The sequence below is a fragment of the Petromyzon marinus genome, chromosome 26 (assembly GCF_048934315.1).
Source record: "Petromyzon marinus isolate PM22_M1 ecotype Great Lakes invasive population chromosome 26, UKy_Petmar_22M1.pri1.0, whole genome shotgun sequence".
NCBI lineage: Eukaryota > Metazoa > Chordata > Hyperoartia > Petromyzontiformes > Petromyzontidae > Petromyzon > Petromyzon marinus.
In genome coordinates this window covers 5,249,822-5,276,883 of record NC_133692.1, presented here as the reverse complement: position 1 = coordinate 5,276,883, position 27,062 = coordinate 5,249,822, and the positions used below count along the sequence as shown (strand labels likewise).

The window sequence follows — 27,062 nt, the reverse complement described above, 5'->3', positions numbered from 1 at the left end:
CGATAAAGTGAAGGTGCGTCCGTCTCGCGTCTTCGCTTCGCCCGCCACGGGCTTCAGGTGTCACGCCGGCGGGCGGAGGGTGTGAAACACGGCTCAGGACGGATCAACGCGTATGCGCTGTGCACGTGCATGGTGAACTTCTTTCGCGCCGTACGTCGCAAACGGTGCTCAGAAAACGTTGATGACGCTTGTGATCGTGTTTTTTTTTTAAAAAACAAGGCCGCGTTGAAAATGTTTGCCGGTAGAATGTCGTTGAAATTATTATAATAATTCTTATATAATAATCAAATAATACAAATATAAAACAATCATTGTTTTATATTTTTTATTATTTTATTGTTTCCCTTCTACGTGACTTTACCGAAATAACCAAGAATATGAATCCCTGCAGTCACGAAAGCTTTAAATCAAAATATAATAATCATTTACATTTATTTGTAAGGCTCCTTCCACTAATGTCTCAAGGCGCCTTCTAAGAATAAGGAAAGGCCAAGAGAGACAGAGAAGCTAAATAGAATAAACTTACTTAAGAAGATGTGGGTTTAGACGACATTTAGAAGTGTCCACATTGTCGGATAAATGAATTTCCAACGGGAGGAAATTCCACCACCGTGGCGTAGCGAGCTGCCCACTCACCCCAGGAACGTAGCCGGGATCGAGGAACGCACAGAAGGACGGAGTCTGCAGATCTTAACGACCTTGAGGGCACGTACGGATGAATTGACTCGTGAATATATGGTGGTGCCAGCCGATGCAAGGCTTTAAAAACTAGTGCAGTAGATGCCTATACTCTGGTTCTTTCGGTAAACGTCACGTAGGTATAAATAAAATAAAATACCTACATGACTTTACCGAAAGAACCAATTAGTATGGATTCCTGCAGTCACGAAAGCTTCAAATCAAGATAGTAAATGAATATTAATATCGTCAAGGCAACGATGATTACAGGTCTCGTGGTGATTACTGTCATGATGATAATGATGATAACGAGGAATAACGATGGTTATGATCCTCAACATGATGACGACGATGATAATGATGATTATAGCTGGATAAAAACAACTTTATTGGATGCTTATGGTGGTAAGAAGTTATGGTTTTGATCATGCTAATGGGGATGACTTGATGATAATAATTATGATAGTAAATGCTATGATTAAATATATTGATATTTTAAATATGATGCTGCGTTAGCAGTGGTGCACAAAAGAACAATCATCATTTCTGTTTCGGGCAGTGTTATCAACAAACGCGTGATGTTAGGTGAAACATTTTATGATCGTGACTATTGTGACGATGGCAAAATTGACGAAAAATTAACGATTAAGGCTATGACACGGAATGCCATGATGTGAATAGGTGGTGGTGATGATGATGAATTGCTGATGATAACAACATGTTTATATATTGTATGGTATTACCAAGTGACGCTAAATGTTGTTGATGATGTGTGTCATTACCATCACGATGTGTACCATCATCATCGTCGTCGTTATTGCCCACCAGTACCTGCAGAACACGTGGACCAGAGATCCGTGCTACTCACACTACGGAGTGAACGGCTCCACGTGCTCCATCATCTCCTACCTGGGCCAGGTGGAGCACTTCTGCCCTCCTCGTCGTCAACCAGGACCCAACACAACTGGGATTCTCCCCACGCCAGCGAGTGGCACAGAGGTTCTGTCTCAGCTCTCACCACCACTGCACCTCCGATTACCGCGTTTGGCTACGTCTGGGGCGAAAGAAGTTCAACAGAGAAGTTCAGCTTTCCAAAGGGGCTCCAACCTGCTCTCGTCCATCCATCGGCATGGTTGCGAACATCAGTCAGGGTCAATCCACTGCTAGATGCGGCGCCCTAAATCGTAGCCGTCACAGATGAAGCTACATCGCACGAGCTTAAACTATGACTTCAGAATACAATATTTAGAAAATAAACGGAATATATTTGGGGAATTTTTTTTTAAATACAGGAAATGTAAAAACGACGTTCCCTGTCAAAGAGATGCATGCTTATACTCTTCTCCGGTTTTAAGATAATGTCTTTATCGATCTCCTGTCCATCTGCCCCCGCTCTCTGTCCATCCACTCACCCACTCACCCACCTGTCTCCTCTTTGTTCCATCCTCGTCGTCCTCATCCCAAGGCTGACCGTGTGCGTGCGGACGCTTTGCCTCGCGTCGTTGGCGTCGGCAGGCGGCGATGCGACGCAGCGTGAGTTCGCTGCTCGCGCTCACGGAGCGGTACAGAGCCATGGACGCGGTGCGCTTCATGGAGCGGCGGCTGCAGCAGGCGGAGCGGACGTGGTCGACTGCGGCGCACGAGCTCGCGGCTCGGACGAACGGGACTTCGCGTGCCCGCATGAAGGCACGCGCGCCCGCTCCGCTTCAAGCCACGCGAGGCGCGGGAAAAAGTAGCCGAGGTTTTGCGGGGTGCCCAAGCAGCCCGAGAGAGGCATCGTCCCCAGTTGTGGGGTAGCGGGCCGGTGGTTGAGACTAACGACTGACTGGCAGCCAAAGGAGGGGAAGCTCAACTCGAGAGGACCACCCCCCTCCCCAAGAGCATCAGCTCGTGTGCAGGAGCTGGACGGATTGTTAGGAGATCATAAGACGGTGGGAGATGGCGGAGTGCTTGGGGAGAGAGAGAGAGGCATTCCTTCCCAGCTGCTGAGCGGTGGTCGCTCCCGCGAGCGTTGGCGGACCGTACGCGTGCGTGTGTGCGCGTGTGTGTGCGCTGGATTTCTTTCGCACCGTACGTAGCCAACCGTGCTAATCGGAGGTTGCGGGGGAAGAACAACGGCACATTAAACACGTGCGTTGTCGATCTCCTTTCACGTGGGCGTGAAAGGAGAATGCAGTACGGCAGGTGTGGACCCATCCCCGTGTAGTGGCTGTTTTAGCTTTTACGCACTGATCGTTACCCGTGGTGCATTATGGTTGCACTTTGGGCACCATAATACAGGTTTTTTTTGGGTTAGATTGCGTAAATATATAAATGTGTCGTTAAACCCGCCACCACCCGACACAGCCAATTAGTAAGGTTTGTCACGTAAACAGAGCATGCCGATTCGTTCCTAGTATAGCACACCGGTGTGTTGTAGAGCTAAGTCACAACATTTACAATCTGAGTAAAGCCAACATTTACTTTGGGCTCCATCACTGTGCCAGATCACACTTATCCTCTGAAGAAGGACGAATGCTCACCAAGAGGCTAGCTCTGATAAATGCCCAAGTATCGGTTGACTCGCTATGCTTGGACTCGCTACGCTTGGGCAATTGGGGACCATGATTCATAAACACGCAATCTTACCCACCTTTCTTGACAAACGTTTCGGAGGCCGTTCTGATCTCCCCCCCCCCCCCCCCCCCCACCATCGATCGCCCCTCAACAGATCCTCGTGCACCTGGGCCTGCTGACGGGGGACAGCGGGCGGTGGTTCAACTCGGGCACGGGTCAGGGCGGTCCCCTCGGGGAGCTGGTGCAGTGGGCCGACGCGCTGGCCGCCCTGCACGCCCTCGGCCACTCGCTCTCGATCACCGCCACGCTGCCCGACCTGCACAGGTGACCGCCGGGGCCTCTCACCCTGTCTCCCTCGCGGACGCAGAAGGGGGGGGGGGGCAAAAAAACAATGGTTGCGCAGCGCGCACGTTTGGCATGGAACCCCCAAGCAAGGATTTAAATGGGGCCCTATCCCCTCTTCAATTCGGCCCCCCCAAATAACCCCTCCGAGGCCGCCCATTGGGAGGTAAGCCCTGTGTGGCGAGCATCCCACGTCTGACCACATTTTTCCCGAGTTGACTTAGGAGAAGCCAGGACCAGTTGGTGTACATCGCTTGCTGTTCCTCTTCTTTCGTACGGCTGGTGTAGATGCAGAGCGACAACTACAATTTCACATTCGGGTGGTCAAAACCAGCGAAACGTCGTACTCAAATTGTAAATGTTGTAGATTTTTCTCTCCAACACACCGGTGTGCTGAAGTAGTAACTAATCGGCGTTTTGTTCACGTGACAAAGCCCTTACTAATTGGCTGTGTCGGGTGGTGGAGGATTACGACGCATTTATACTCACGCGACCTAACCCAAAAACCTTTAATATGAATAATATCGGTCGTAAAAGCCTGTTACGTGTGTTCAACTAGTCAAAGCCAGATAGTTTTCATCGATCCCATTTTCCTTGGCCAAGGCGCTGACACTGTGCGAGTTGTTGTGTAAAGGACCTCCGACGAGGTGTAGAAAGGGGGGAGGTGAGACCAGTGGCGGATTACGCTAGTGCGGGGCCTGTAGCATATGCCATAACGGGGCCCTAAATGAAAAAAAAAACACACGTAAATATGAAAACACAATTTTTTTACTTGCATAGTAAAGTAATTGTATTTTTTCATTTGCTATGCGGCCAAATAATACGACAAATCGCCTACCTTAAATACCAAGTCGTTCATAAAAGTTGAAGGCAGTATAGTACTACAGTAATAGAGCAAGTGCAGAATCACTGAACCGAATTGATAGCTGGAAAGCATTTAGCGCGGGGCCCTTGAAAGTGCGGGGCCCGTAGCATCACATGTAGCTACTTTAGCTACTGGGAGAATCCGGCACTGGGTGAGACCTTTATTTAATAGTTAACAACGAGGGCTTTCAACAACGCGAGGCGCGAAGCCAGAATTTCGGCGGCCTGCCTCGCTCGTCGTCCCCACTGATGTCCTCCCACCATGTGTGCAGATACTACTGACTCTATTGTGTGTAGGGTGTGTAGGCGTGTAGATACTACTGACTCTATTGTGTGTAGGGTGTGTAGGCGTGTAGATACTACTGACTCTATTGTGTGTAGTCATGTAGATACTACTGACTCTATTGTGTGTAGGGTGTGTAGGCATGTAGATACTACTAACTATTGTGTGTAGGGTGTGTAGGCATGTAGATACTACTGACTATTGTGTGTAGGGTGTGTAGGTGTGTAGATAGTACTGACTCTATTGTGTGTAGGGTGTGTAGGCATGTAGATACTACTGACTATTGTGTGTAGGGTGTGTAGGTGTGTAGATAGTACTGACTCTATTGTATGTAGGGTGTATAGGTATGTAGATACTACTGACTATTGTGTGTAGGGTGTGTAAATAGTACTGACTCTATTGTGTGTAGGGTGTGTAGGCATGTAGATACTACTGACTCTATTGTGTGTAGGGTGTGTAGGCATGTAGATACTACTGACTCTATTGTGTGTAGGGTGTGTAGGTGTGTAGATACTACTGACTCTATTGTGTGTAGGGTGTGTAGGTGTGCAGATACTACTGACTCTATTGTGTGTAGGGTCTGTAGGTATGTAGATACTACTGACTCTATTGTGTGTAGGGTGTGTAGTCATGTAGATACTACTGACTGTATTGTGTGTAGGGTGTGTAGGTGTGCAGATACTACTAACTATTGTGTGTAGGGTGTGTAGGCATGTAGATACTACTGACTCTATTGTGTGTAGTGTGTGTAGGGTGTGTAGGTATGTAGATACTACTGACTCTATTGTGTGTAGGGTGTGTAGGTGTGCAGATACTACTGACTCTATTGTGTGTAGGGTGTGTAGGCGTGTAGGTATGTAGATGCTACTGACTCTATTGTGTGTAGGGTGTGTAGGTGTGTAGATACTACTGACTCTATTGTGTGTAGGGTGTGTAGACATGTAGATACTACTGACTCTAGTGTGTAGGGTGTGTAGATGTGTAGATACTACTGACTCTATTGTGTGTAGGGTGTGTAGGTATGTAGATACTACTGACTCTATTGTGTGTAGGGTGTGTAGGCATGTAGATACTACTGACTCTATTGTGTGTAGGGTGTGTAGGTATGTAGATACTACTGACTCTATTGTGTGTACGGTGTGTAGGTGTGTAGATACTACTGACTCTATTGTGTGTAGGGTGTGTAGGCATGTAGATACTACTGACTCTATTGTGTGTAGGGTGTGTAGTCATGTAGATACTACTGACTCTATTGTGTGTAGGGTGTGTAGGCATGTAGATACTACTCACTCTATTGTGTGTAGGGTGTGTAGTCGTGTAGATACTACTGACTCTATTGTGTGTAGGGTGTGTAGTCGTGTAGATACTACTGACTCTATTGTGTGTACGGTGTGTAGGTGTGTAGATACTACTGACTCTATTGTGTGTACGGTGTGTAGTTATGTAGATACTACTGACTCTATTGTGTGTACGGTGTGTAGGTGTGTAGATACTACTGACTCTATTGTGTGTACGGTGTTTAGGTATGTAGATACTACTGACTCTATTGTGTGTACGGTGTGTAGACATGTAGATACTACTGACTCTATTGTGTGTAGGGTGTGTAGGTATGTAGATACTACTGACTCTATTGTGTGTAGGGTGTGTAGGTATGTAGATACTACTGACTCTATTGTGTGTACGGTGTGTAGACATGTAGATACTACTGACTCTGTTGTGTGTAGGGTGTGTAGGTGTGTAGATACTACTGACTGTATTGTGTGTAGGGTGTGTAGGCATGTAGATACTACTGACTCTATTGTGTGTAGGGTGTGTAGGCATGTAGATACTACTGACTATTGTGTGTAGCGTGTGTAGGCATGTAGATACTACTGACTATTGTGTGTAGGGTGTGTAGGCATATAGATACTACTGACTCTATTGTGTGTAGGGTGTGTAGGCATGTAGATACTACTGACTGTATTGTGTGTGGGGTGTGTAGGTATGTAGATACTACTGACTCTATTGTGTGTACGGTGTGTAGACATGTAGATACTACTAACTATTGTGTGTAGGGTGTGTAGGTATGTAGATACTACTGACTCTATTGTGTGTAGGGTGTGTAGGTATGTAGATACTACTGACTCTATTGTGTGTAGTCATGTAGATACTACTGACTCTATCGTGTGTAGGGTGTGTAGGCATGTAGATACTACAGACTCTATTGTGTGTAGGGTGTGTACGCATGTGAATACTACTGACTCTATTGTATATAGGGTGTGTAGGCATGTAGATACTACTGACTCTATTGTGTGTAGGGTGTGTAGGTGTGTAGATACTACTGACTCTACTATATGTAGGGGTGTAGGTATGTAGATACTAATCACTCTATTGTGTGTAGGGTGTGTAGGAATGTAGATACTACTGACTCTATTGTGTGTAGGGTGTGTAGGCATGTAGATACTACTGACTCTATTGTATATAGGGTGTGTAGGCATGTAGATACTACTGACTCTATTGTGTGTAGGGTGTGGAGGCATGTCGATACTACTGACTCTATTATATGTAGGGTGTGTAGGTATGTAGATACTAATCACTCTATTGTGTGTAGGGTGTGTAGGCGTGTAGATACTACTGACTCTATTGTATCTACCAGGGATGTGCGGTCAGGGGAGGCAGAGCCTCACCTGTCATACTCCAATAAAAATAGCTGTTACGAAAAGTAAAAAAAAAGAATAATAAAATTAAATAAACTTTAATATTTTTCCACTGATCTGTGTTACAAATGTCATTTCTGTACGATTCCAATCATTTTTATAGTCAAAATCGCCAAATTTGCGGAGCTCCGCTGCAAATACAAGAAGAGACGAGGTGAGGCAGCGACGAGCTCAGCCTCCCCTCTGATTGCGCAACCCCTCAGTAACTGGATGGAGCGCGGGCAATAAGCGCGTGCCTGTTACTATCTCTGTATGTCACCAATGCCATGTTTGTAGACCCCTTCATTTCATGTCCTCGCCTTCCATACTCCAGGTAACTTATTTCACGTACGTGTATAGAGATATTTAGGCTCGCTGGTCTCGTCTATTGTGTGTACGGTGTGTAGGTGTGTAGATACTACTGACTCTATTGTGTGTACGGTGTGTAGGTATGTAGATACTACTGACTCTATTGTGTGTACGGTGTGTAGGTGTGTAGATACTACTGACTCTATTGTGTGTACGGTGTGTAGGTATGTAGATACTACTGACTCTATTGTGTGTACGGTGTGTAGACATGTAGATACTACTGACTCTATTGTGTGTAGGGTGTGTAGGTATGTAGATACTACTGACTCTATTGTGTGTAGGGTGTGTAGGTATGTAGATACTACTGACTCTATTGTGTGTACGGTGTGTAGACATGTAGATACTACTGACTCTATTGTGTGTAGGGTGTGTAGATACTACTGACTGTATTGTGTGTAGGGTGTGTAGGCATGTAGATACTACTGACTCTATTGTGTGTAGGGTGTGTAGGCATGTGAATACTACTGACTCTATTGTGTGTAGGGTGTGTAGGCATGTAGATACTACTGACTCTATTGTGTGTAGGGTGTGTAGGCATGTAGATACTACTGACTCTATTGTGTGTAGCGTGTGTAGGCATGTAGATACTACTGACTATTGTGTGTAGGGTGTGTAGGCATGTAGATACTACTGACTCTATTGTATGTAAGGTGTGTAGGCATGTAGATACTACTGACTGTATTGTGTGTGGGGTGTGTAGGTATGTAGATACTACTGACTCTATTGTGTGTACGGTGTGTAGACATGTAGATACTACTAACTATTGTGTGTAGGGTGTGTAGGTATGTAGATACTACTGACTCTATTGTGTGTAGGGTGTGTAGGTATGTAGATACTACTGACTCTATTGTGTGTAGTCATGTAGATACTACTGACTCTATTGTGTGTAGGGTGTGTAGGTATGTAGATACTACTGACTCTATTGTGTGTACGGTGTGTAGACATGTAGATACTACTGACTCTATTGTGTGTAGGGTGTGTAGATACTACTGACTGTATTGTGTGTAGGGTGTGTAGGCATGTAGATACTACTGACTCTATTGTGTGTAGGGTGTGTAGGCATGTGAATACTACTGACTCTATTGTGTGTAGGGTGTGTAGGCATGTAGATACTACTGACTCTATTGTGTGTAGGGTGTGTAGGCATGTAGATACTACTGACTCTATTGTGTGTAGCGTGTGTAGGCATGTAGATACTACTGACTATTGTGTGTAGGGTGTGTAGGCATGTAGATACTACTGACTCTATTGTATGTAAGGTGTGTAGGCATGTAGATACTACTGACTGTATTGTGTGTGGGGTGTGTAGGTATGTAGATACTACTGACTCTATTGTGTGTACGGTGTGTAGACATGTAGATACTACTAACTATTGTGTGTAGGGTGTGTAGGTATGTAGATACTACTGACTCTATTGTGTGTAGGGTGTGTAGGTATGTAGATACTACTGACTCTATTGTGTGTAGTCATGTAGATACTACTGACTCTATTGTGTTTATGGTGTGTAGGCATGTAGATACTACAGACTCTATTGTGTGTAGGGTGTGTAGGCATGTGAATACTACTGACTCTATTGTATATAGGGTGTGTAGGCATGTAGATACTACTGACTCTATTGTGTGTAGGGTGTGTAGGTATGTAGATACTAATCACTCTATTGTGTGTAGGGTGTGTAGGCATGTAGATACTACTGACTCTATTGTGTGTAGGGTGTGTAGGCATGTGAATACTACTGACTCTATTGTGTGTAGGGTGTGGAGGCGTGTAGATACTACTGACTCTATTATATGTAGGGTGTGTAGGTATGTAGATACTAATCACTCTATTGCGTGTAGGGTGTGTAGGCGTGTAGATACTACTGACTCTATTGTATCTACCAGGGATGTGCGGTCAGGGAAGGCAGAGCCTCACCTGTCATACTCCAATAAAAATAGCTGTTACGAAAAGTAAAAAAAGAATAATAAAATTAAATAAACATTAATATTTTTCCACTGATCTGTGTTACAAATGTCATTTCTGTACGATTCCAATCATTTTATAGTCAAAATCGCCAAATTTGCGGAGCTCCGCTGCAAATACAAGAAGAGACGAGGTGAGGCAGCGACGAGCTCAGCCTCCCCTCTGATTGCGCAACCCCTCAGTAACTGGATGGAGCGCGGGCAATAAGGACGTGCCTGTTACTATCTCAGTATGTCACCAATGCCATGTTTGTAGACCCCTTCATTTCATGTCCTCGCCTTCCATACTCCAGGTAACTTATTTCACGTACCTGTATAGAGATATTTAGGCTCGCTGGTCTCGTCATGGAACTGCAATGAAAAAGCACCAGGGGAGGCAGCTGTCACATCTGCCTCACTGAGGGGGACGTGTCTAACACGCCCCCCTCAGTCTGTGAATCTGGCTCTGACACTAGCCAGTGTCTCCCCAGCCATTTACCTTACCGCACTCACTGACCAGGACGCCTCTAAAAAAAGAGCTGTTATGGCTCAGTGGGCCTTACCTGCTAAAATATTTTTTTCGTTTTTAAAGTTGGCGGAGCTACCTGAGCAGAAGGTGGGGGTACCGGAGCAGTGGGCGGAGTTACTGGTTCCGGTGGGTGTGGCTATCTGAGCGGTAGGCAGGGCTTCCAGACAAGTGGATGGGCAGACGCAGAATCAGTGACGATGAGAGGGACATTCACCCTCGATGCGTGGTGAATGGGTGGGGCTCGTGGTTGAGTGGGTGTCGTTATGCAAAGCGGGCGGCCTGACAGAGGGAGGAGCTGTCAGTCACACTCACGTGCCCAGGTTGAGCCCCCCCATGAATTTGGTAGCCTTATCATAATCTCCTTGAGCCCCAAAAAGAGCCTGAGTAAACTAGGACCCATTCTGTGCCCTCCAGGTTGCTCGGCGTGCCCCCAGGCAACGGTGCCTGCCCCATCGAGAAGGCTTTGCCCTTTGACCTCATCTTCACCGACTACTTGGGCATCGAGCAAATGAGCAAGAGCATGGGCTTGTCGTTCCGGGAGTACGCGTGAGTCAAATGCAGTAGAAATAACAGTAATTACTAACACTAATAGCGCTCATTAGTAATTCATAACACTACGTAATAATTTATATCACTAACAGCACTGATTAATTCTTAATTTCACAGATAGCACTAACTAATAATTAATAAACGCAAACACTAGTAATGCTGATTGGAGTGGAGGGACACACTGCTATGAACCCAGCAAAACCCGAGTTCGACACCCAGCCACGCATATCGTGAGTGGCGAGCGATATCTGAAGTGGTCCTGGATGCTACTCCACGACTTCACCAACCCGCACTGACCATTGTAGTGAAGTATGGTCAAACAACCCCTATGACCGACATGTCATGGGTGGAAGTATTTGTTCAGCAAGGGCTTGACAAAGGGGATAATTTTAAACACTGTTTATAAATGGATAATTAAAAAAAAGAATCATTATTAGGCATACTTAATACAAACTCAAAACATGTATTAATCACTCTGTGTTGTCCATCTGTGGCGGTGCAGGTGTCGCTACCGCGTGGTGGACACGTTCGGCACTGAGCCGGCTTTCAACCACGAGGCCTACGCCACCAAGAACGGCTTCAAGTCCGAATGGGGCCACTGGAACCTGCAGCCCCAGCAGTACATGACCATGTTCCGTACGTCCTCGCTCGACACACTTCATTCGGGCATGAGTTTCTGGTTCAACACTTTTTGCCATTTCGTGTTTTCAAGGACAAGACCCAAAATCTTTTAGTCAGGTTTTCGTCGCGTTTAAATTTTGCCATAATTCAACATGCATTCGTGTGAACAAAAGTGACGTCAACTGATGCCACGTGACACCAGTTTTCTCGGGAAAAGCAAGGAGTGATGCAAGACACGTGACGTCATTTGCCACGAGGTCATACTTTTGGGTTTAATACGAAACAAACTTTTTTGCTTTTCCGATCGTCCAAAAATTTAGAGTCTAGGCTAAATTTACGGATTTTTTTCAGATTCATCCTAAAATCAGGAACACATCACGAATATTATCTAAACAAGGACAAAATATCTCCTGTGTAGTCTGGGGCAATTGCTGTTCGCGAGCACCGATTTAGAGCCAGCAAGGTGCAAGAAGGGTTGATGTGTTAACTGGGGCCTTAAGACTCGGCAGAACACGACCATCATATTACGATATTTGAAGTACTGTACAATTGCTTGTGTTTAAGTTTTTTTTTTCCCCAGTAATCTATTTGTCTAACGTGTGAGTGTTAATTTTCTATAGATGTTCCCATATCCGACATTGGTCAGACGTGTCCACGTTATAGCAGGTAGTCCGTCATGCGCTAGACTCACGTTATAGTGAGTAGTCCGTCACGTGCTAGCCACGCGTTACAGCAAGTAGTCCGTCAAGCGCTAGACTCACGTTATAGCGAGTCGTCCTTCACATGCTAGACTTGCCTTATAGCGAGTAGTCCATGACGCACTAGTCACGCGGTATAGCGAGTAGTCCGCCACGCGGTAGGCTCGTGTTACAGCGGGTGCGGTGCGCGTTAAGTGAAAAACGTTCCATAAATGAAAAAACGCGTTAAAGTGAAAACGCGTAGTGTGACCGCACGTTAAACGGGGATTTACGATACAGTAAATACATGCAGTCCTGCTTGGTTTATGCACTTTTCTGCATTAAACAAATGTTCTATAGTGGCGCAGCTGTTAGCGCACAGCACTATCGAACCGGAAATCAAGTTGTTTCCTGGCCACAGCTAACATCAGTGCTGAGTGATATCCCAACCGATCCTGTGCCTCACCTAGGCCAACTGAGCTGAACAATAAGCAGCTGGTGCGGCGTGTAAACATCAGCACCAGGGAGACGAAGGTGGTGGGCACAAATCCCCAGCGGTGGAGGTTAAATAACGGTGGTGGTGACGATGTTTGTGGATCGGCAGCGCACACTCCGGACAACTCGTTCCTGGGCTTCGTGAGCGAAGTGGTCAGCGAGAAGAAAAAGGTCACGATCCCCAAGGACGACCACATGGCGATGGTGTACGGCAAGAAGGATGAGATGTGGAAGGTAGTTGAGTAGGGGCGAAACGTTGCGTCACAACATCGAGTGACGCAGGCTGACCTCCTGCAGGGAAATTGTTTCAAATATGCTCCATCGTTAAGGTGCTTTGTACCATTAAAAGTGTTTTTGTCTACACTGCGGTTTGAACTCAGGCGTCCTGTCCAACCAATGGGCACAGACCTATGCATTGTAATAGGACACGTAAATAACAAAATCCGCTCAGTCTTGTATGGGATTCACAGTCTCGTATAGGACCCATTGACTCACACAGGGCAAACAGATTTACATTCACGTCTTTTCAGTCGTGTTCTCTCCTTTGGCTGCTTCTTCGTCATTATCCTGAATTACCAGACACCATCCCTACACGCGACGTGTTCACAAAAAAAGTATAAAGTTTGTTTCATGTAACCAGGTGTGAACACAAGAGACCGGCATAGTCTCGTTTGCCAAGAGGGGGCGATTATTTCTGCTGCGTTTACTGTAATCCCAATTGAGTGGTTTGCGGGTAATTTTAACCCGTGACACCGGCACACAATGGCCTAATCTTGCAAATGATGTCCCAGGATCTTTAACGCCCACTTTGAAGCAGAGGGTGTGTAGTAGTAGTAGTATTATAGTTGTTACATCGGCAGTAATATTTACCAGGGTCCACAATAGAGGTATTTTGGGTTAGATCGCGTAAATATATAAATGTGTCATTAAAACCCGCCACCACCCGACACAGCCAACCAGTAAGGGTTGTCACGTAAACAGAACGTGGCCAATTCGTCACTAGAACAGCACACCGGTGTGTTGGAGAGCAAAGCCACAACATTTACAATCTGAGTACGACGTTTCGCCAGTAATTACAACTAGCTTCATCAGGCGACAGTCAGATTTGTGGAGAAGTCCACCTGTTTCGTTCATTGTCTAGAGGCGTAGATGTGGTGACCACGCTTCTGCACTCTTGCACAATGATGGGTGGGGGGGGGATTACCGAGTCAACGTACATTATGTATGTGCATTATGCGAGCTCTTTGAACTTGTCCTTCCTGTCTATTGTGTTTATTAAAATAGCCCTACCAACGGTAATCCCTATTGAAGTACGCTGCCCTTTGTAGGAATGCATTCAAATAATGTATTATTTGATGATTCGTCTACGTGTTAAATTACCAGGGTGCCCACTGGATTCAAACCGTTAACCTCCGTAACAAGTGGTGAACGTGCTACCCTCTTGGCCACATCACCACTCAAAAAGCCCCCAGCACGTGGAGGACGTCAGACATCCTGAGAATTGAGGCAGTGCTCATCTGCAGCTTAAAGCTATGAGCCAGTGGTAGAAATTCCATCATCCTATGGCAGGGACGAGTCTCTCCATCGGACACAAAGTGGTACCTATTTTACGTACCCTGAAGGGATGATGGGTTTGAATCAGCACCCCACGAGGAATTGAACTCACGACCCTTGTGATTGCGAGCCGCTCGCTCTACCGCTGAGCCACCTGGCCGGTAAAGTCCACAAACACATCGGACAGCTACATCGTGACTCAAATGTTCTCGTCATGTTATAACGATGATCACGTGTGCTTTTCTGGCACAGGGAAAGGAGCAATATCTGAAGGTGATCTCTCGTCACATGGCCGTGCACGGCACGGTGGGGGGGAGCCTGACATCATTACCGAAGTTTGTGCATAACCATGGCCTCCTCTCCCAGCGTGACATCCAGCTCCTCCTCCGCAGGGCCAAGGTACTTGTTGCAATACCACACGGGTGCAGGTCGCCAGGGGGTATGGATCTGAAGTTACCAAACTTCTGGGAGGGGGCCATCCATAAATGACGTCACGCACCTGGGGGGGGGGGGTCAGACATTTGTGACGATGTGTGACAAGGGGGGGGGGGGGGTTGAGAAATGTGACGTCATATCAAAATGCGCAACTTTAAATAAATATAGACAACACGTTCTACTTAATTAAATAGACTTTTTAATAAATCTTTTCTCCTACAACATCAGAGTGCAGCGGCATATTAAATACGCACTACAATGACAATAGTTTAAAGCAATTTGAAGCATGTTTTATATTTTTTGGGGGGGCAGAGCTTTTGTACGTCATATTTGAGGGGGGGCCTGACTTTTCGTGACGCCGTGTGACGATGGGGGGGGGGGGGTCAAAAATTGTCCAAAATCGCGTGACGTCAGGATGAGCTGGCAGCTGTCACATCAGGCAGACCTGCGTCCACTTTTCGATAGCTAAAGCCACTCAACCGCATACACCACCCAAATCAGTGAGTGGCGGCCTCCTTGTTCTGACATTGGCCCCACCTACTTCTCATAGACCCCCACCTGCTAATCAGGTAGCCCTGCCAATTCCTCTGCCAGCCCCGCCCACTGCTCAGGTAGCCCTGCCCTTTGACCCACAATTGTTGAGCATGAGGTCAGGAAATTCTAGCGGTTGAGTGGGCACGGCTATGCAATAGTGGGCGGGGCTGACGGAGAGAAGGGGGCTGCCAGGTACAGCACGTGCCCCGGTTGAGCCTCCCAGAAATGTAGTCGCTTTAACGATGTAACTTAGGCTTCATAACCCCCCCCCCCCGCCTCATCCCCCCCCCCACCGTGTGATCGATGATGGCCGCAGATGTTTGTGGGGCTGGGCTTCCCGTACGAGGGTCCGGCGCCGCTGGAGGCCATCGCCAGCGGTTGCGTCTTCTTGATGCCGCGCTTCGACCCGCCGCACTCATCCCACAGCACCGCCTTCTTCAAGGGCAAGCCCACGTCTCGCCTCGTGAGTGAGGCGGCTCGGAGGCTTGCGGCGCAGCCATCGTCGCGAGGCGAGACTTCTTCTCCCGTACGGTGGCGTAGCGTGGTCGCTGTTGGCCCCGGGGCAATAGCCACCAGCGAGCGCCCAATCCAGCCCCGTTGGGTTCCGGTGCGGTTGCACCGCCTGCACACTCGATAGCTAGTCCACTGCGCTCTGTCGCATCGTTCCTCGTGGAGCCATTGTGGCCTCGATGAGTTAGGTGGAAAAAATGATGACTGGTTTATGAGTCCGAGAATCAATGCCAGTCCATAGGTTCTCCCCATGTCATTCTGAGTCTCTGTGCAGGTCTATTCACAGCCTGTGGGTTCTGCGTAGGTCTGTGGACTGTTTGCAGGGTTCATCTCCTCGTCGAATATTCTCCGGGTCACCGATTGACCGGAAATGTTTTTATTTCTCGTATACCTGATGTGGTGTGCTGGGCACGCTGGCGCAGGTGACGTCGCAGCACCCGTACGCGGAGCGCTTCATCGGTAGGCCACACGTGTGGACGGTGGACGTGGGCAATCTGTCGGAGGTGGAGGCGGCTGTGATCGCCATCAAATCGTTGCCGGCCGTGGAGCCGCTGCTCCCGTACGAGTTCACAGCCCAAGGGATGCTCGAGAGGGTGTACGCTTACCTCACTCACCAGGTGGGACTGCTTGCTCACTCGCTCGTACTCGCTCACTTGGGCGATCGCTCGCTCACTCATTAACCTGCCCACTAAATCACGTGCTCGTGAGCTCACCTGCTCACAAAGAAGGTGGCACGGAAGTCAGAGGTCAGAAACACTGAGATGGCACAAGCTCTGTATCTCTGAACTCTGGTTTCCAATCCAGGTTTCAACCTCCCGTGGTTATTAAACGGGGTTCTCGTGGAGCGAGTTGATGGTCTCTGCTCACTTACAAAGTGCTTGCCGCAAATGACTGCACAAACAGAAAAAAAACACACAGACGCACACAGCTACATTAAAATTTACCTAATGGAATAAGTTAGTTTGAATCACCGGGGCTCAAGCCGCGACATGTCCAGCTATCATCGTTTGTTCGTGAAGGACTTCTGCTCGCCGGGGCCACAGAGATGGCCTCCCAGCAGCGCGATGCAAGCGGTGGCGTCGGAGGGCGGCGTCTCGTGCCAGGACGCGTGCTGGGCGCGTGGCCTCGTTTGCGAGCCGTCCTTCTTCCCCCTTGTCAACACGCAGGATGCCTTTGCCAGGTGGGAGACCGCCTCAAAACACTTCCTGTTGAAGGAGAGTAAGGTATGCAGGCCTGCAAGTGCTTGGTTACGCCACTGCTGGCAGAAGGGCCTCCAATACAGCGAGCGCTCTCTGGAGGGTATTTGGCCTACCCTTCCCCCAAGCTAGACGTCATGCAAGCGGTGAGCGCTGCCTGCACTTTACCCCACCATACCTGCCGATCGCCAAAAGGCGCTTGCGTCCAATTATTCAACAATAAAAACTTGCCGATTGCTTCAACTGCCGCAGCGGGCGATCAAATGGAACCGGCAGACCTCTGCGTTGCGAACGCAGCGCTCTCACCGTTACACCACCCGCGATGCTCAGCACGTGGCAACTCGCGACGGCAACAGCATGCCACTGCGACGCGCGTGCACACAGGTTGGGCCTGCGGTGCGGCGCGGTGGAGAGGCGGGCGAGCCACCTGGTGCCCGCATTCACCCACAACGGGAGCCACTGCCTGCTCCAGGAGGAGACGCTCCTCTTCAGCTGCGCCGGCGCCGGCGAGACCCGGGTGTGCCCCTGCCGTGACTTCCGACGGGGCCAGGTAGCGCTGTGCCGGGACTGCTCGTGACAGCCCGCGTGGCGGCACGAAGCGGGCCGAGCCTCGACAATCTAAGATTTAACCCTTGCAATTTTAACCCCCACTGTATTTAACCGTGCCGCCAATTCTGTGCAGGTGTAACGTAGCAGAGATGTGCTTCTGCGGCCGTCCGTAACGCTCTTCCTTCCGATATCAGGAAGCCACTGGAGCTATGCACTTTTAATCTCGATTGAAAACGCATTTCTTTAGAATTGCTTTTTGTGTTTTAGTTTGTTGGCCTTCCCCCGCACCTGCGGTTATCATGGTTGGCTATGTACGGTGTGAAAGAAGTTCAACATACATACGCGAAGTGTTTTTGGGTTTTACCGCCTGCTGTTCAACCCAAAAACACATTGGAGAGCTGCACACCAGAACCCCGAACATTATGCAGTGACATTGTTTTTTTTTACAAAAGCATTTGAATGTTGGTTCTGTGCAATACAGAACCTAAATAAAACAATATCCACCGTTACGGACTCAAATGATTTCTTAAGACCATGTCTGGAACATGAACCCTGCGATTTACCGTGTTCAACGATGTTAAAATCCCTTTACTCGTCGCAAGAGGTCACCGCAATGGAGCTGGCGCCACTGAAATCACGATTTCACATCCAGACAGCTACCTGCGATTTAAAAGGGTTCTCAGGCGGAGATAGGTCGTCACCAACTGACTATTACATTCCAGCTGTAATAATTTCTGTGTTTATGGTCGTGCAATGAAGCCTATTCCCGATGGCAGGGCAGGTGAGAAAGTGCTGCCCCCCCTACGTCATGGACCAGAATTCACTCGAATTGATCTCAGAGATAGGTCCAACGGCCCTCTAATTTGGTGCGATGCACTCATCAGAGATTCGAATGGACTCACTGACATGAAAATGGCAGCACACGTGGGATAAAATGTGAATAAGACAAAGTGGAAAAATAATGTCTCAGCATGGAGCTGGGCACCCCTGTGGCAAATACCACCAAAAACACATTTGGAACGATGAAAGAATTCACACGAGAAACAGGTATATAAAATACAAACATTTAATGGTATAAAGTGATCTTCCTTGGCAACAAAATATCATCTGTACAAAAAAACTGCGCAATCCCTTCATATCATGCCCCCATCTCGTCCGTGACGCACGATGGAACAGAAGCCAAAAAAACACAACTGGGCATGAACCGCTGAGGTCACTGGACAGGCAATAAAAGAAAGGGCCCACAGTACACAAAGTATTGCTTAAAAAATAAAAGGAGAGTAAGAGGGAAAAGGCTGGACAAAGGCAGGGTCAGTGAGGAGCTAGCAGCATCTGGGAGAGAACTGGGCAAATTTGTGAGTGGTACTCAATTACTTTTGCAGTAAGTTTGTTGATTCTGCAATCGGATGTTCATGAGAAGCACTGAACATCAAGTCAGAGGGAGACCAACTGAGGACATTGCCGACCCCACTATAACGTTGTCAACAACAACAAAAAAATCGCTTAACAAAGTCGCATGAGGAATTTTAACCTGACCTCAAACCTGCCTCTGTGGAAGCCTCAGAGCTACAAGTAGGGAAAGTACAAATGTGCTGATGATTTTTTTGCAGAGGCAAGAAAGACAATGGACTCGTTAGGTCAACCAGAATTCCAAACAACGTGAAATATATTAAAAAATAAATATAAATACAAAAACCTATGAAAGAACAGTGCGGCTGGACTTTTACCAAAGGTTTGTTTTTCTTGTTTTAATTCTCGAACTGAATTTTGGACATGAATTCTACTCAAGCCAACAGCGACGTTAAGCGACACACACAAAAAAAAGAATGCTTAACGTCAATACAAAGTTCAAGTTTAACACGGCAGCATCCGCCGCCACCAACAGCAAAAGTCTCGCATACAAAACATGTGCATTCAGGTTTAGAAACGCACCTGGTACATAAAAATCGTAAACTGTGTGGCCGATTCGGCACCCAGCCCCAGCCACACTCTGCAAGCCCAGATCACCACTCGTGACGTGCACAACGAAATCCAGCAAAAAAACGGTCAAAAACCCTTAACACTCGCCACCATGCGCCAACTGCGAAGCACAAACACTCCTCCGATGTGCACTATCAACATCCAGCCAATGTACATTTATGCTACGAAAAACAAAAGCTGTCAACCTGCATACCTTCGAAGGCATATGTGCAACTTCACATTTGCAGTGAGAGAGAATCACCTGTGGGTAAAAATGTCCCCCACTCTAGTGCGTGGCCTCGGCAAGAATGCCAGAAGCCAAGTGTGTTTTTTTTTTAAAAGGAAAGGGGAAATTGCAATCAACTGCATGTCACTTTACTGCGTTCAAATTCCATCAAACGCAAGTGATTTGTGGACAGATTCCTTTTCGGCGAGCACTTTTAGTTCCCGATGGCCACTTTTGGTATTTTGAGGTTTCAAGAAAGATGAACAACGATGCAATATCGTCTCGCTACGCAGTAAAAATCAAAATCAAACAGTTCTTCGCAGAATGTTTGTTACTTATACAGACATGCGGTCTGCGGCTGCCATTGCAAGCCGGACGTCTCCTTAAAGAATTACAAAGGACAATTTCGTTTGTATTATCCTCATGCCTTTGTCCAAATTGATCACTTAGCACCAAGTGGTGGAACTGCGTTTGTGAGCACAGGGACGAGACACGTCTGCGCTTCTGCGGTGAAGGGCGTCTACCCGGGAATTCGGACATCGTGGCCACATGGGCAGTGCAAGGACACACGGGGGAACCCGGCGGTGCCGAAGGGGCGGCTTACGCCATGCCCCGATGGTACCGTCGCTACTGAAAACCCACCGTGTGTAGTGTAACCTGTGCGACAGCGCCACGTTTGTGTAAAGGGATGGTAGTTTTTAACTTCCCCTCCTCCGCGTGTAATTTCCGCAATCGAGGACAACCAATGGAATAACAGACCTTCCCTGATGCAGCTCATCCCTGCTGCAGGCCAATGCCTGAGGGGTCGGCTTTCCCGCCCACGACACAATCCTCCCGCTTTTCGTCATCGCCTTCGTCATCGCCACCCCCATCGTCAAGCCCGCCGGGCAAGGTCCCGCCACCGCTCTCTCCCCGCCGCCTCCTCTCCAGCTCCCACTCGACAAAGGCGTCGAAGAGGCTGGGCCACGCCTCGTCCTCGCTGTAGGAGCTCAGGTCTGAGCCGACGGTCTGCGCCAGGTTGAGGAACATGTTCCACGTGTCGCGCGACACTCCACGAATGCCTGCTGGGTTCTCCAACAGAAACTCGAGCCAGCGGCTCAGGATGTGAGGTGGATCCTGGGAGAACACCAGCCGCCACAGCGCGATCGCCATCTCACATGGCAGCGCGCGCTGTCCTGGAACGCATCAACCATGCAGAAAAGCTCGTTAGCCACTGCACTTGCATGGCATGCACAAACCAAGCCAATGGGATACAAATGCATACGTCTTTGGGATTGTGCTGTATAGCCCTCGAATGTGGTGCTTTAGGTTGTACATTCAGAGGTGCGTTCTAAGTGCGGATACAGAGTTCTAATAAAGTGACTTCAGCAGAAGTTCTGTGCCATCACCTGCCAGGACCATTCTGACACGGGAGGACGCGGCACTGCCCAACTGCAAAGTTTCAAATTTCGCGTTGTGCAGTCATTACCCTCCTCGGCATCCAAGCCAAAGTTGAAGGTGAAGCGGTAGAGCTCCTTGAAGTTCTCCTCCGTCTGCACCTCGGACATGAGCTCGGGAAAGCGAGTCTGTATGGCTTTGGTGTTGTCGGCACGCAGTGCTCGGCAACCTCCCACAAACTCCTCCCTGGGATCCGAGGTGGGGGAGGGGGGGGGGGCAGGATGATTAGAGAGAACACAAGAGAACAGGCGCACCTCATTTTCAAGACCACTGCACTGTGTTACTAATTTAATCTGTACCTTTGGTCTATTATGCAATGACAAATACAAAAGTGCAGTGGAGTAGTGGTGCAGCGGTTCGCGCATCGTGCTCCAAACCCAGTGACACTAGTTCAATTTCCGTCCATAGCTAACACCAGTGGGCAAGCGAATCTTAACCAGTCATGCCCATCCCCACCCCTTCTCAAATCTGCACCTACCAGTATGGTGCAGTACGGTGAAATAACCCCCACGACGCTGCGTGATTTAACGTTCGAACCAGTCACAAAATGTCACTTGGCCCCGCAGACAGGCGAATCCAGGAATCGACAACCAAAATAACAAGAGTCGTTTTTTTTAAAATTCCGTGAAGAAAAAAAATCGATATTTCAAGAGCCGCAATGTACGTGAATACGAGATGGTGCTTAATAAATAATGTCATGAAGCAGTCATTAAAAAGCCTCGTGCGGCTCGGGAGCCGCAGGTTGCCGACCCCTGCAATAAACATTATCTGGCGTGTCAGCAAACACAATCGAAGAAGTCACATAGGTTCAAAGAAAATGAGAAAATAACAAAAAAACCATGACGTTTCGATCGCAACACAAGCGGTCGTCTTCAGGAAAAGGGGGGTTAGCTTCTAAAGACAACTGTTTATAAAGGTTTGAAGTGGGCGTAGCCCAAATGTCAGCAGCCAATGTTAATGTAAGTGATGGGCAGCAACTGCGGCGGTGGTGGGTTTCCCACCAATCAAAGGGCTGCCAGGTAAAAATTAGCATGTTAATGTAACATGCTGATTGGTGGAAAACCCACCACCGCCGCAGTCGCTGCCCACCACTTACATTCTCATTGGCTGCTGACATTTGGGCTACGCCCATTTCAAACCTTTATAAACAGTTGCCTTTAGAAGCTAACCCCCCTTTTCCTGATGACGACCGCTTGTGTTGCGATCAAAACGTCGTAGTGTTTTGTTATTTTCTTTGAACCTAGCTACGTGAGTTGACTGAAAGACCCAAAGAATATGCATTCCTGCAGTCACGAAAGCTTTAAGTCAAGATACAATCAAAGAACTAGCTCTAGAGCAGTGGTTCTTAACCTTTTACTGCAGCCTGCAATAGTAAAAAATGTTACGTCAATACATCGGTTTGATAAAATAAAGTAGTCGTACCTACGTGCCCTGTGCTTAATGTGTTTCGATGATTTACCTTCTAAAAAAATTTGGCATGTCTCGCACCCCCAGAAAGGGCATCTCGCACCCCCCGTGGGTGCATGCACCCCAGGTTAAGAACCACTGCTCTAGAGAATCATAGCTTTAAAGGTCACTGCAAGTGCCTGGAGGGCAATGGCTGAGCAGCGCCGGCACCTGGAGAAGCGGCACATAGTGGCGGCCTGGAACTTCCACGCGAGCGCCAGCACTACGAAGTCTGCGGGCTCCACGTGGAGATCGGCAAGGAACCGCTCCATGCCATCGGCGAGCACGGCGTCCTCCCGGGCGTCGCGGTAGCGCAGGAACATCTCGGCGATGCGTTGCTCCGAGTACTCCTGCTCCTCCAGCGCGGAGATGAGAACGCCCGACTCCACCTGTGCGAACCCAAGTGAATGTGCAATGAATTTGGGTGTTTATGAAGGCCAATATCATGCGGTGGGGGTGGGCTTTTATCGCTGGTCCTGTTGGCACATGCCTGAAGTAAAATACTTTAAAGGGGTAGGGAGGATAGATGCGGAAGCAAAAAAAGTACAGTCAAATTGATTGATTTTTCTGCAAAGCCTGCTCCTACTGGACATCTGTAGAAAAAGGGCTTCATAGCTCTGATTCCGTGTTGACTATACATATAACAACCCGTTTCGACATGATGGTCACTCGAGGCTCTGTATGCATCTGTAAATATTTTTCCTGCCATGTTTTAGTCGTAAAATGTAAGAACACCTCGCACAAGGGTAGAGCCTCCATTTGCCACTGTGGTAGATGTGAGCACAACACACCACTGTATTAACATTTGACACTTTGAGGAAATATGGGTTGTTTTGTCATAACAACTTGGTCTATGCTTTCACTTGGCATACAATGCACCTAGCATGGCACAAGGTGTGGTAGTAGACGACTACATGTGGTGTTGGCCTCACCACCCCTTCCTCTTGCGCCATGCAGGCATCAGTAGGTGCTTACTTCCCACACCTCCGATGAGCACAGTTGGCTATGTACGGTGCGAAAGAAGTTCAACATACAACACTTGCTCCAGCAGTCTGTTCAAGGCTACACAGGGGATCTTTGTGTTTGGAAAAGACACAAGAGGGGCTGTCTGGAGGCAGGGTTTGTGGATCATGCAAATTTCATCAAGTGCTCTCACTTCCACCTGCTCGGGTGCAAGGTTACCAGATGGCAATTTAGGAAATGGGTTTGTGATACATCCGTGCTGTGTGGATTTTTTTCAGGACACTTTAGATTGCGTTCGCATGTAAAATATTAAAAATGGAATTTGCCTCACCCCATTAGATCCTCAAAAAGGAGTATGTAGACTCAATTAGGCTATCCATGATGAAGGAAATGACAAAATATTGAATATGCTCAACCCATTCAACCACGATGCACACAGGGTTGCAGGGCTTCCAACCCGTATTGAACAGTGTGAAGTGTCGTCAAATAACTATCACAACCCACACAGGCGTGGGCAAGCCATCATCCAGTAGTGGATTGATAAAATGGCTATATGTTAACATTATTTCTTCACTGCTAACAATTGTGATACCTTAATCCCCACGCTTTCTGCTCCATCTTTGGTGTCCGCTGTCGGATATTCTCCGGGATCTTTACATGACGGAACTCCACGCGAGGGCGCCGTGCCCACGGCTCTGTCGGGGCACGGCGCTCGTTCTGCCGGGCTGGCAGCGCCACCACCCTGAGACGCCAGCTTGCCTCCCGACACCGCGCCACCACCAACGCCCTTGCCATTTTTGGCTCTCGTCTGTGGCGAATTACGGGAGTCCCGCCTGCACCGCTCCACGCACTGCCCCATGCCGCTCTCTCCCCGTCCTCCTCCACCTCCTCCACCTCCCTCCGTCCCGAGCTGTCGGGCTGGCGCCGCTTAAGGTTTTCCGTGCGGCATCGGTTTCCTGAAATCGCGCGCAGCAGAACAATGAGAGGGGGTACTCGCCAATGGGTGGTGTGGACACATCCTGCCTCTAAAAGAGTGGTAAAAAACAATGCATCTTAACGAAGGGGAGCGATTCCGATACAAAACAGACCTAGGTATTTGCCATCTAACACAAAAAAAAATTATATAGCTCTCCGTTGCGTTTTCTGGTTGTAGCGCAGTATATCGGACATTTAGTTCCGTGTGATGGTAGCATCTTCAAGCTCCCAGCATGTCTGACGTTTGACTCCGCTGGTGGCAGCTTACAAAGCGTCAAGGTCCCGGGCACGTGGAGAGAAACGTCAAGACGTCATGACGAATAGCACACAGCACAACCCCAACACACATCCGAGCTATACAGCGCAACTGTAAATACCCACAAGCAATAAAGGCATCAAAACTAAAATAACCTGTTTAACATTATGCAATGCAATCGTACATACATATACTGTACGTGCAATGTTTACCGCATTGGAAGCAATTAAACGTAGTGTACGTTTGTGTGCTCTATACAATGTTGGCGAGGGTGCCACGTTGCCAGCTTTGCTCTCCCCTGAGTGAACTTCACAGATTAATGAGCGCCGAGACAGAGTTGGATAAACACACTTGCACAGATCCCAGCTCAATCCATTTTAACTTTTGAGTCAAGCGCCGCAAGCGAGCATCTAATAAATTGGCCACGGCTCACGAGGTGGTGGTGGTGTTGTGACAACTACACTCGGCCACCTTTTTGTCTCCCCCCCCCCTGAAAATAAATGGACACACCACACCAGGTTCGTATTTATGGCCGAGTGGAACTCGGGCAAACCCAGAACATATTTTAATACCACCGGCGTAGTGATGCCAACATAAGCTCGCGACTCGAACCTGGGGAAGCTAAGATCACAGCGCAGTGTGCCAACAGCTCTCCACCCATCTGCATACGGTCAAAGCTGCCCCATGAAAGCCAGACAGGGCAGATATTGTGAGCGAGCTCCAGTTACAGCCGCGAGACGCCTATGTTAATACAACACCTATGTATTCTAATACACACCCACATGACTTCAAATGTACACAATAGACCGGATACAAAGACAACCCCCCGCACACTTGCAGCCATAACGCCACACCAATACACATACAAAAGACACGTTCACCCAAACAACATTCACACTCGGATACAATACACATGCAGTAATGTATACGACGAGACACTCAAACATACAAAAATACAATTTACACGCACACAGAAAACAACTTAAGACGCAAACATATAAGACAAAGGCACTTGTACGTACAAAAGACACACGTTCATAGATAACCACACAAAAGACGTACACACGCATGCAGACAGAAAAACAAAGACACTCGTACATACAAAAGACAAAAAACAGACGACAAATTGACACAGCAACACGTAAAAAGACAACACAAATTCACACAGCCGTGTAAACAAGTACACAAAGACGACACAATAAAACTCACGCGGACCGGTAACAGACAACCAGAACAGCCGCCATTCGCCACAAAGTGGCGTGGGCATCACCACAAAGCTCGTGCCAGGCTAGGTGCACTTTAGAGCCACATGAAGTGTCGAAGGCTCGCTGGCAGGTCACGGGGTAGACCCAGGTTGTATGGGATGACCGGCCGAGATTACAGACGCACCATCTGTGCTGCCCACTGTGCCAATTCGCTACACTTTTGCCGCCTGGCGCTCCGCTCGTTGTTGCGAGCGTCGCTCCTCCGTTGTTGAGGGCTATAGCCTCTCGGCAGCGTCCCGCTGAGATCGATCTTCACACCGCTGGTACCAGTCATCGGCAAGTCGTCTCACCTCCATATCCTCTCTCATGCCACATCAGCTCACCCCTCTCCCCTAGTCCGCGCCGCGCCTGTTTACCCCACTCTATCCGGCCAAACAAGCAGCTTTTTTTTAAAAAAAAAATGTTCGTCGGCTGCGTAACGCTGTTGGAAAGCTTTACCTTTGCCTATCGCTCCATGCGAATCTCCCGAGGTCATACCCGGCCACACACAACAGCGCGCACGGCGAAGTGACCGTCCACGCGCCGTCGGGTTGCCCCCCTATTGTTCAGCACAAGAGGCTCCAGGGCACACAAAGCGCTTTGTCGCCAGCGCGTGTCGGTAGTAGGGGTAGCCGGCTCGGCTCAGCCGGGCTCAAACCACCCATCCACGGGCCCGCGATTCACAAGCCCTGGCACCCGGCAGTCTCTCCGTACGCCGCTCAACGCGAGGCGAACCCCAGCGCAGAGCCGCCGAAGAACGCCGGCGAACGCGGCCTAGTCGGGACGCGGAACACGCCGTCGTGCTAGCGGGCTCTGCCGCGTTAGGCGCACCTTTTCCGGTAGGGGAACCCGGCTCGGCCCAGCCACCACCCCCGAGGGTCGGCGAGGATGGGGTGGGTGAGTGGGGGGGGGGCGGTTTCGCCGCGGATCCCTCACCTGTGCCACGACCCGATCCACACGCGGGACGACGGGGCGGGCGGGAGACGACGAAGAGTGCGGGAGACGCGGCGGCACGGTGAGGAGGTAGAAAGCGGACGGGCGGGGAGGGGGGTCGCGACGAGGAGGAGGCGGCGGCCTCACCAACAACCCCGGGGCGGAGAGCCGCGGTCCCCCTCTGACGTCGTCGGCCAGGGCGGCGTGACGTCACCGGATATCGGGGTGGTGAGCTCGCGACCCCCACCTCCCACCCCCTCCACCCCCCAC

The 27,062-nt window shown here is 48.7% G+C and overlaps 2 protein-coding genes across 5 annotated transcripts; one reads left to right on the top strand and one right to left on the bottom strand.

Annotated features, from left to right (window-relative positions):
- The first annotated feature begins 1,297 nt into the window (after window positions 1-1,297).
- LOC116946074 (alpha-1,6-mannosylglycoprotein 6-beta-N-acetylglucosaminyltransferase B-like) lies at window positions 1,298-18,611 on the top strand. The gene is made up of 11 exons (XM_076069832.1): window positions 1,298-1,842; window positions 2,194-2,364; window positions 3,389-3,558; window positions 10,648-10,779; window positions 11,285-11,418; window positions 12,685-12,809; window positions 14,382-14,528; window positions 15,415-15,561; window positions 16,031-16,265; window positions 16,566-16,788; window positions 17,189-18,611. Exons 1-11 carry the CDS (start codon window positions 1,435-1,437, stop codon window positions 17,379-17,381), a joined length of 2,085 nt encoding a protein of 694 aa, XP_075925947.1. The 5' UTR covers window positions 1,298-1,434; the 3' UTR covers window positions 17,382-18,611.
- On the bottom strand, window positions 18,406-27,004 carry LOC116946211 (DCN1-like protein 3). 4 transcript variants are annotated; one of them, XM_032961199.2, is made up of 5 exons: window positions 26,796-27,004; window positions 23,977-24,340; window positions 22,593-22,810; window positions 21,007-21,161; window positions 18,406-20,713 (listed from the first exon to the last, which is right to left on the bottom strand). In XM_032961199.2, exons 2-5 carry the CDS (start codon window positions 24,241-24,243, stop codon window positions 20,313-20,315), a joined length of 1,041 nt encoding a protein of 346 aa, XP_032817090.1. In that variant the 5' UTR covers window positions 24,244-24,340; window positions 26,796-27,004; the 3' UTR covers window positions 18,406-20,312. The 4 variants fall into 4 exon arrangements, with proteins under 4 accessions (XP_032817090.1, XP_032817093.1, XP_032817092.1 ...); XM_032961202.2 differs by lacking the exon at window positions 26,796-27,004 and adding an exon at window positions 26,691-26,759; XM_032961201.2 differs by lacking the exon at window positions 26,796-27,004 and adding an exon at window positions 26,319-26,606.
- Window positions 27,005-27,062: the final 58 nt, after the last annotated feature.

Coding starts and splice junctions, on each gene's coding strand:
- LOC116946211 (XM_032961199.2), bottom strand. CDS start 24,243: ATGGGGCAGTGCGTGGAGCGGTGCAGGCGGGACTCCCGTAATTCGCCA. Junction 22,811..23,976: donor CAGAAAGCGTGGGGATTAAG/GTATCACAATTG, acceptor GGGTTCGCACAG/GTGGAGTCGGGCGTTCTCAT. Junction 21,162..22,592: donor ACTATGTGCCGCTTCTCCAG/GTGCCGGCGCTG, acceptor CTCGGATCCCAG/GGAGGAGTTTGTGGGAGGTT.
- LOC116946074 (XM_076069832.1), top strand. CDS start 1,435: ATGTTGTTGATGATGTGTGTCATTACCATCACGATGTGTACCATCATC. Junction 14,529..15,414: donor TCCTCCTCCGCAGGGCCAAG/GTACTTGTTGCA, acceptor TGATGGCCGCAG/ATGTTTGTGGGGCTGGGCTT. Junction 16,266..16,565: donor GCTCGTACTCGCTCACTTGG/GCGATCGCTCGC, acceptor TAATGGAATAAG/TTAGTTTGAATCACCGGGGC.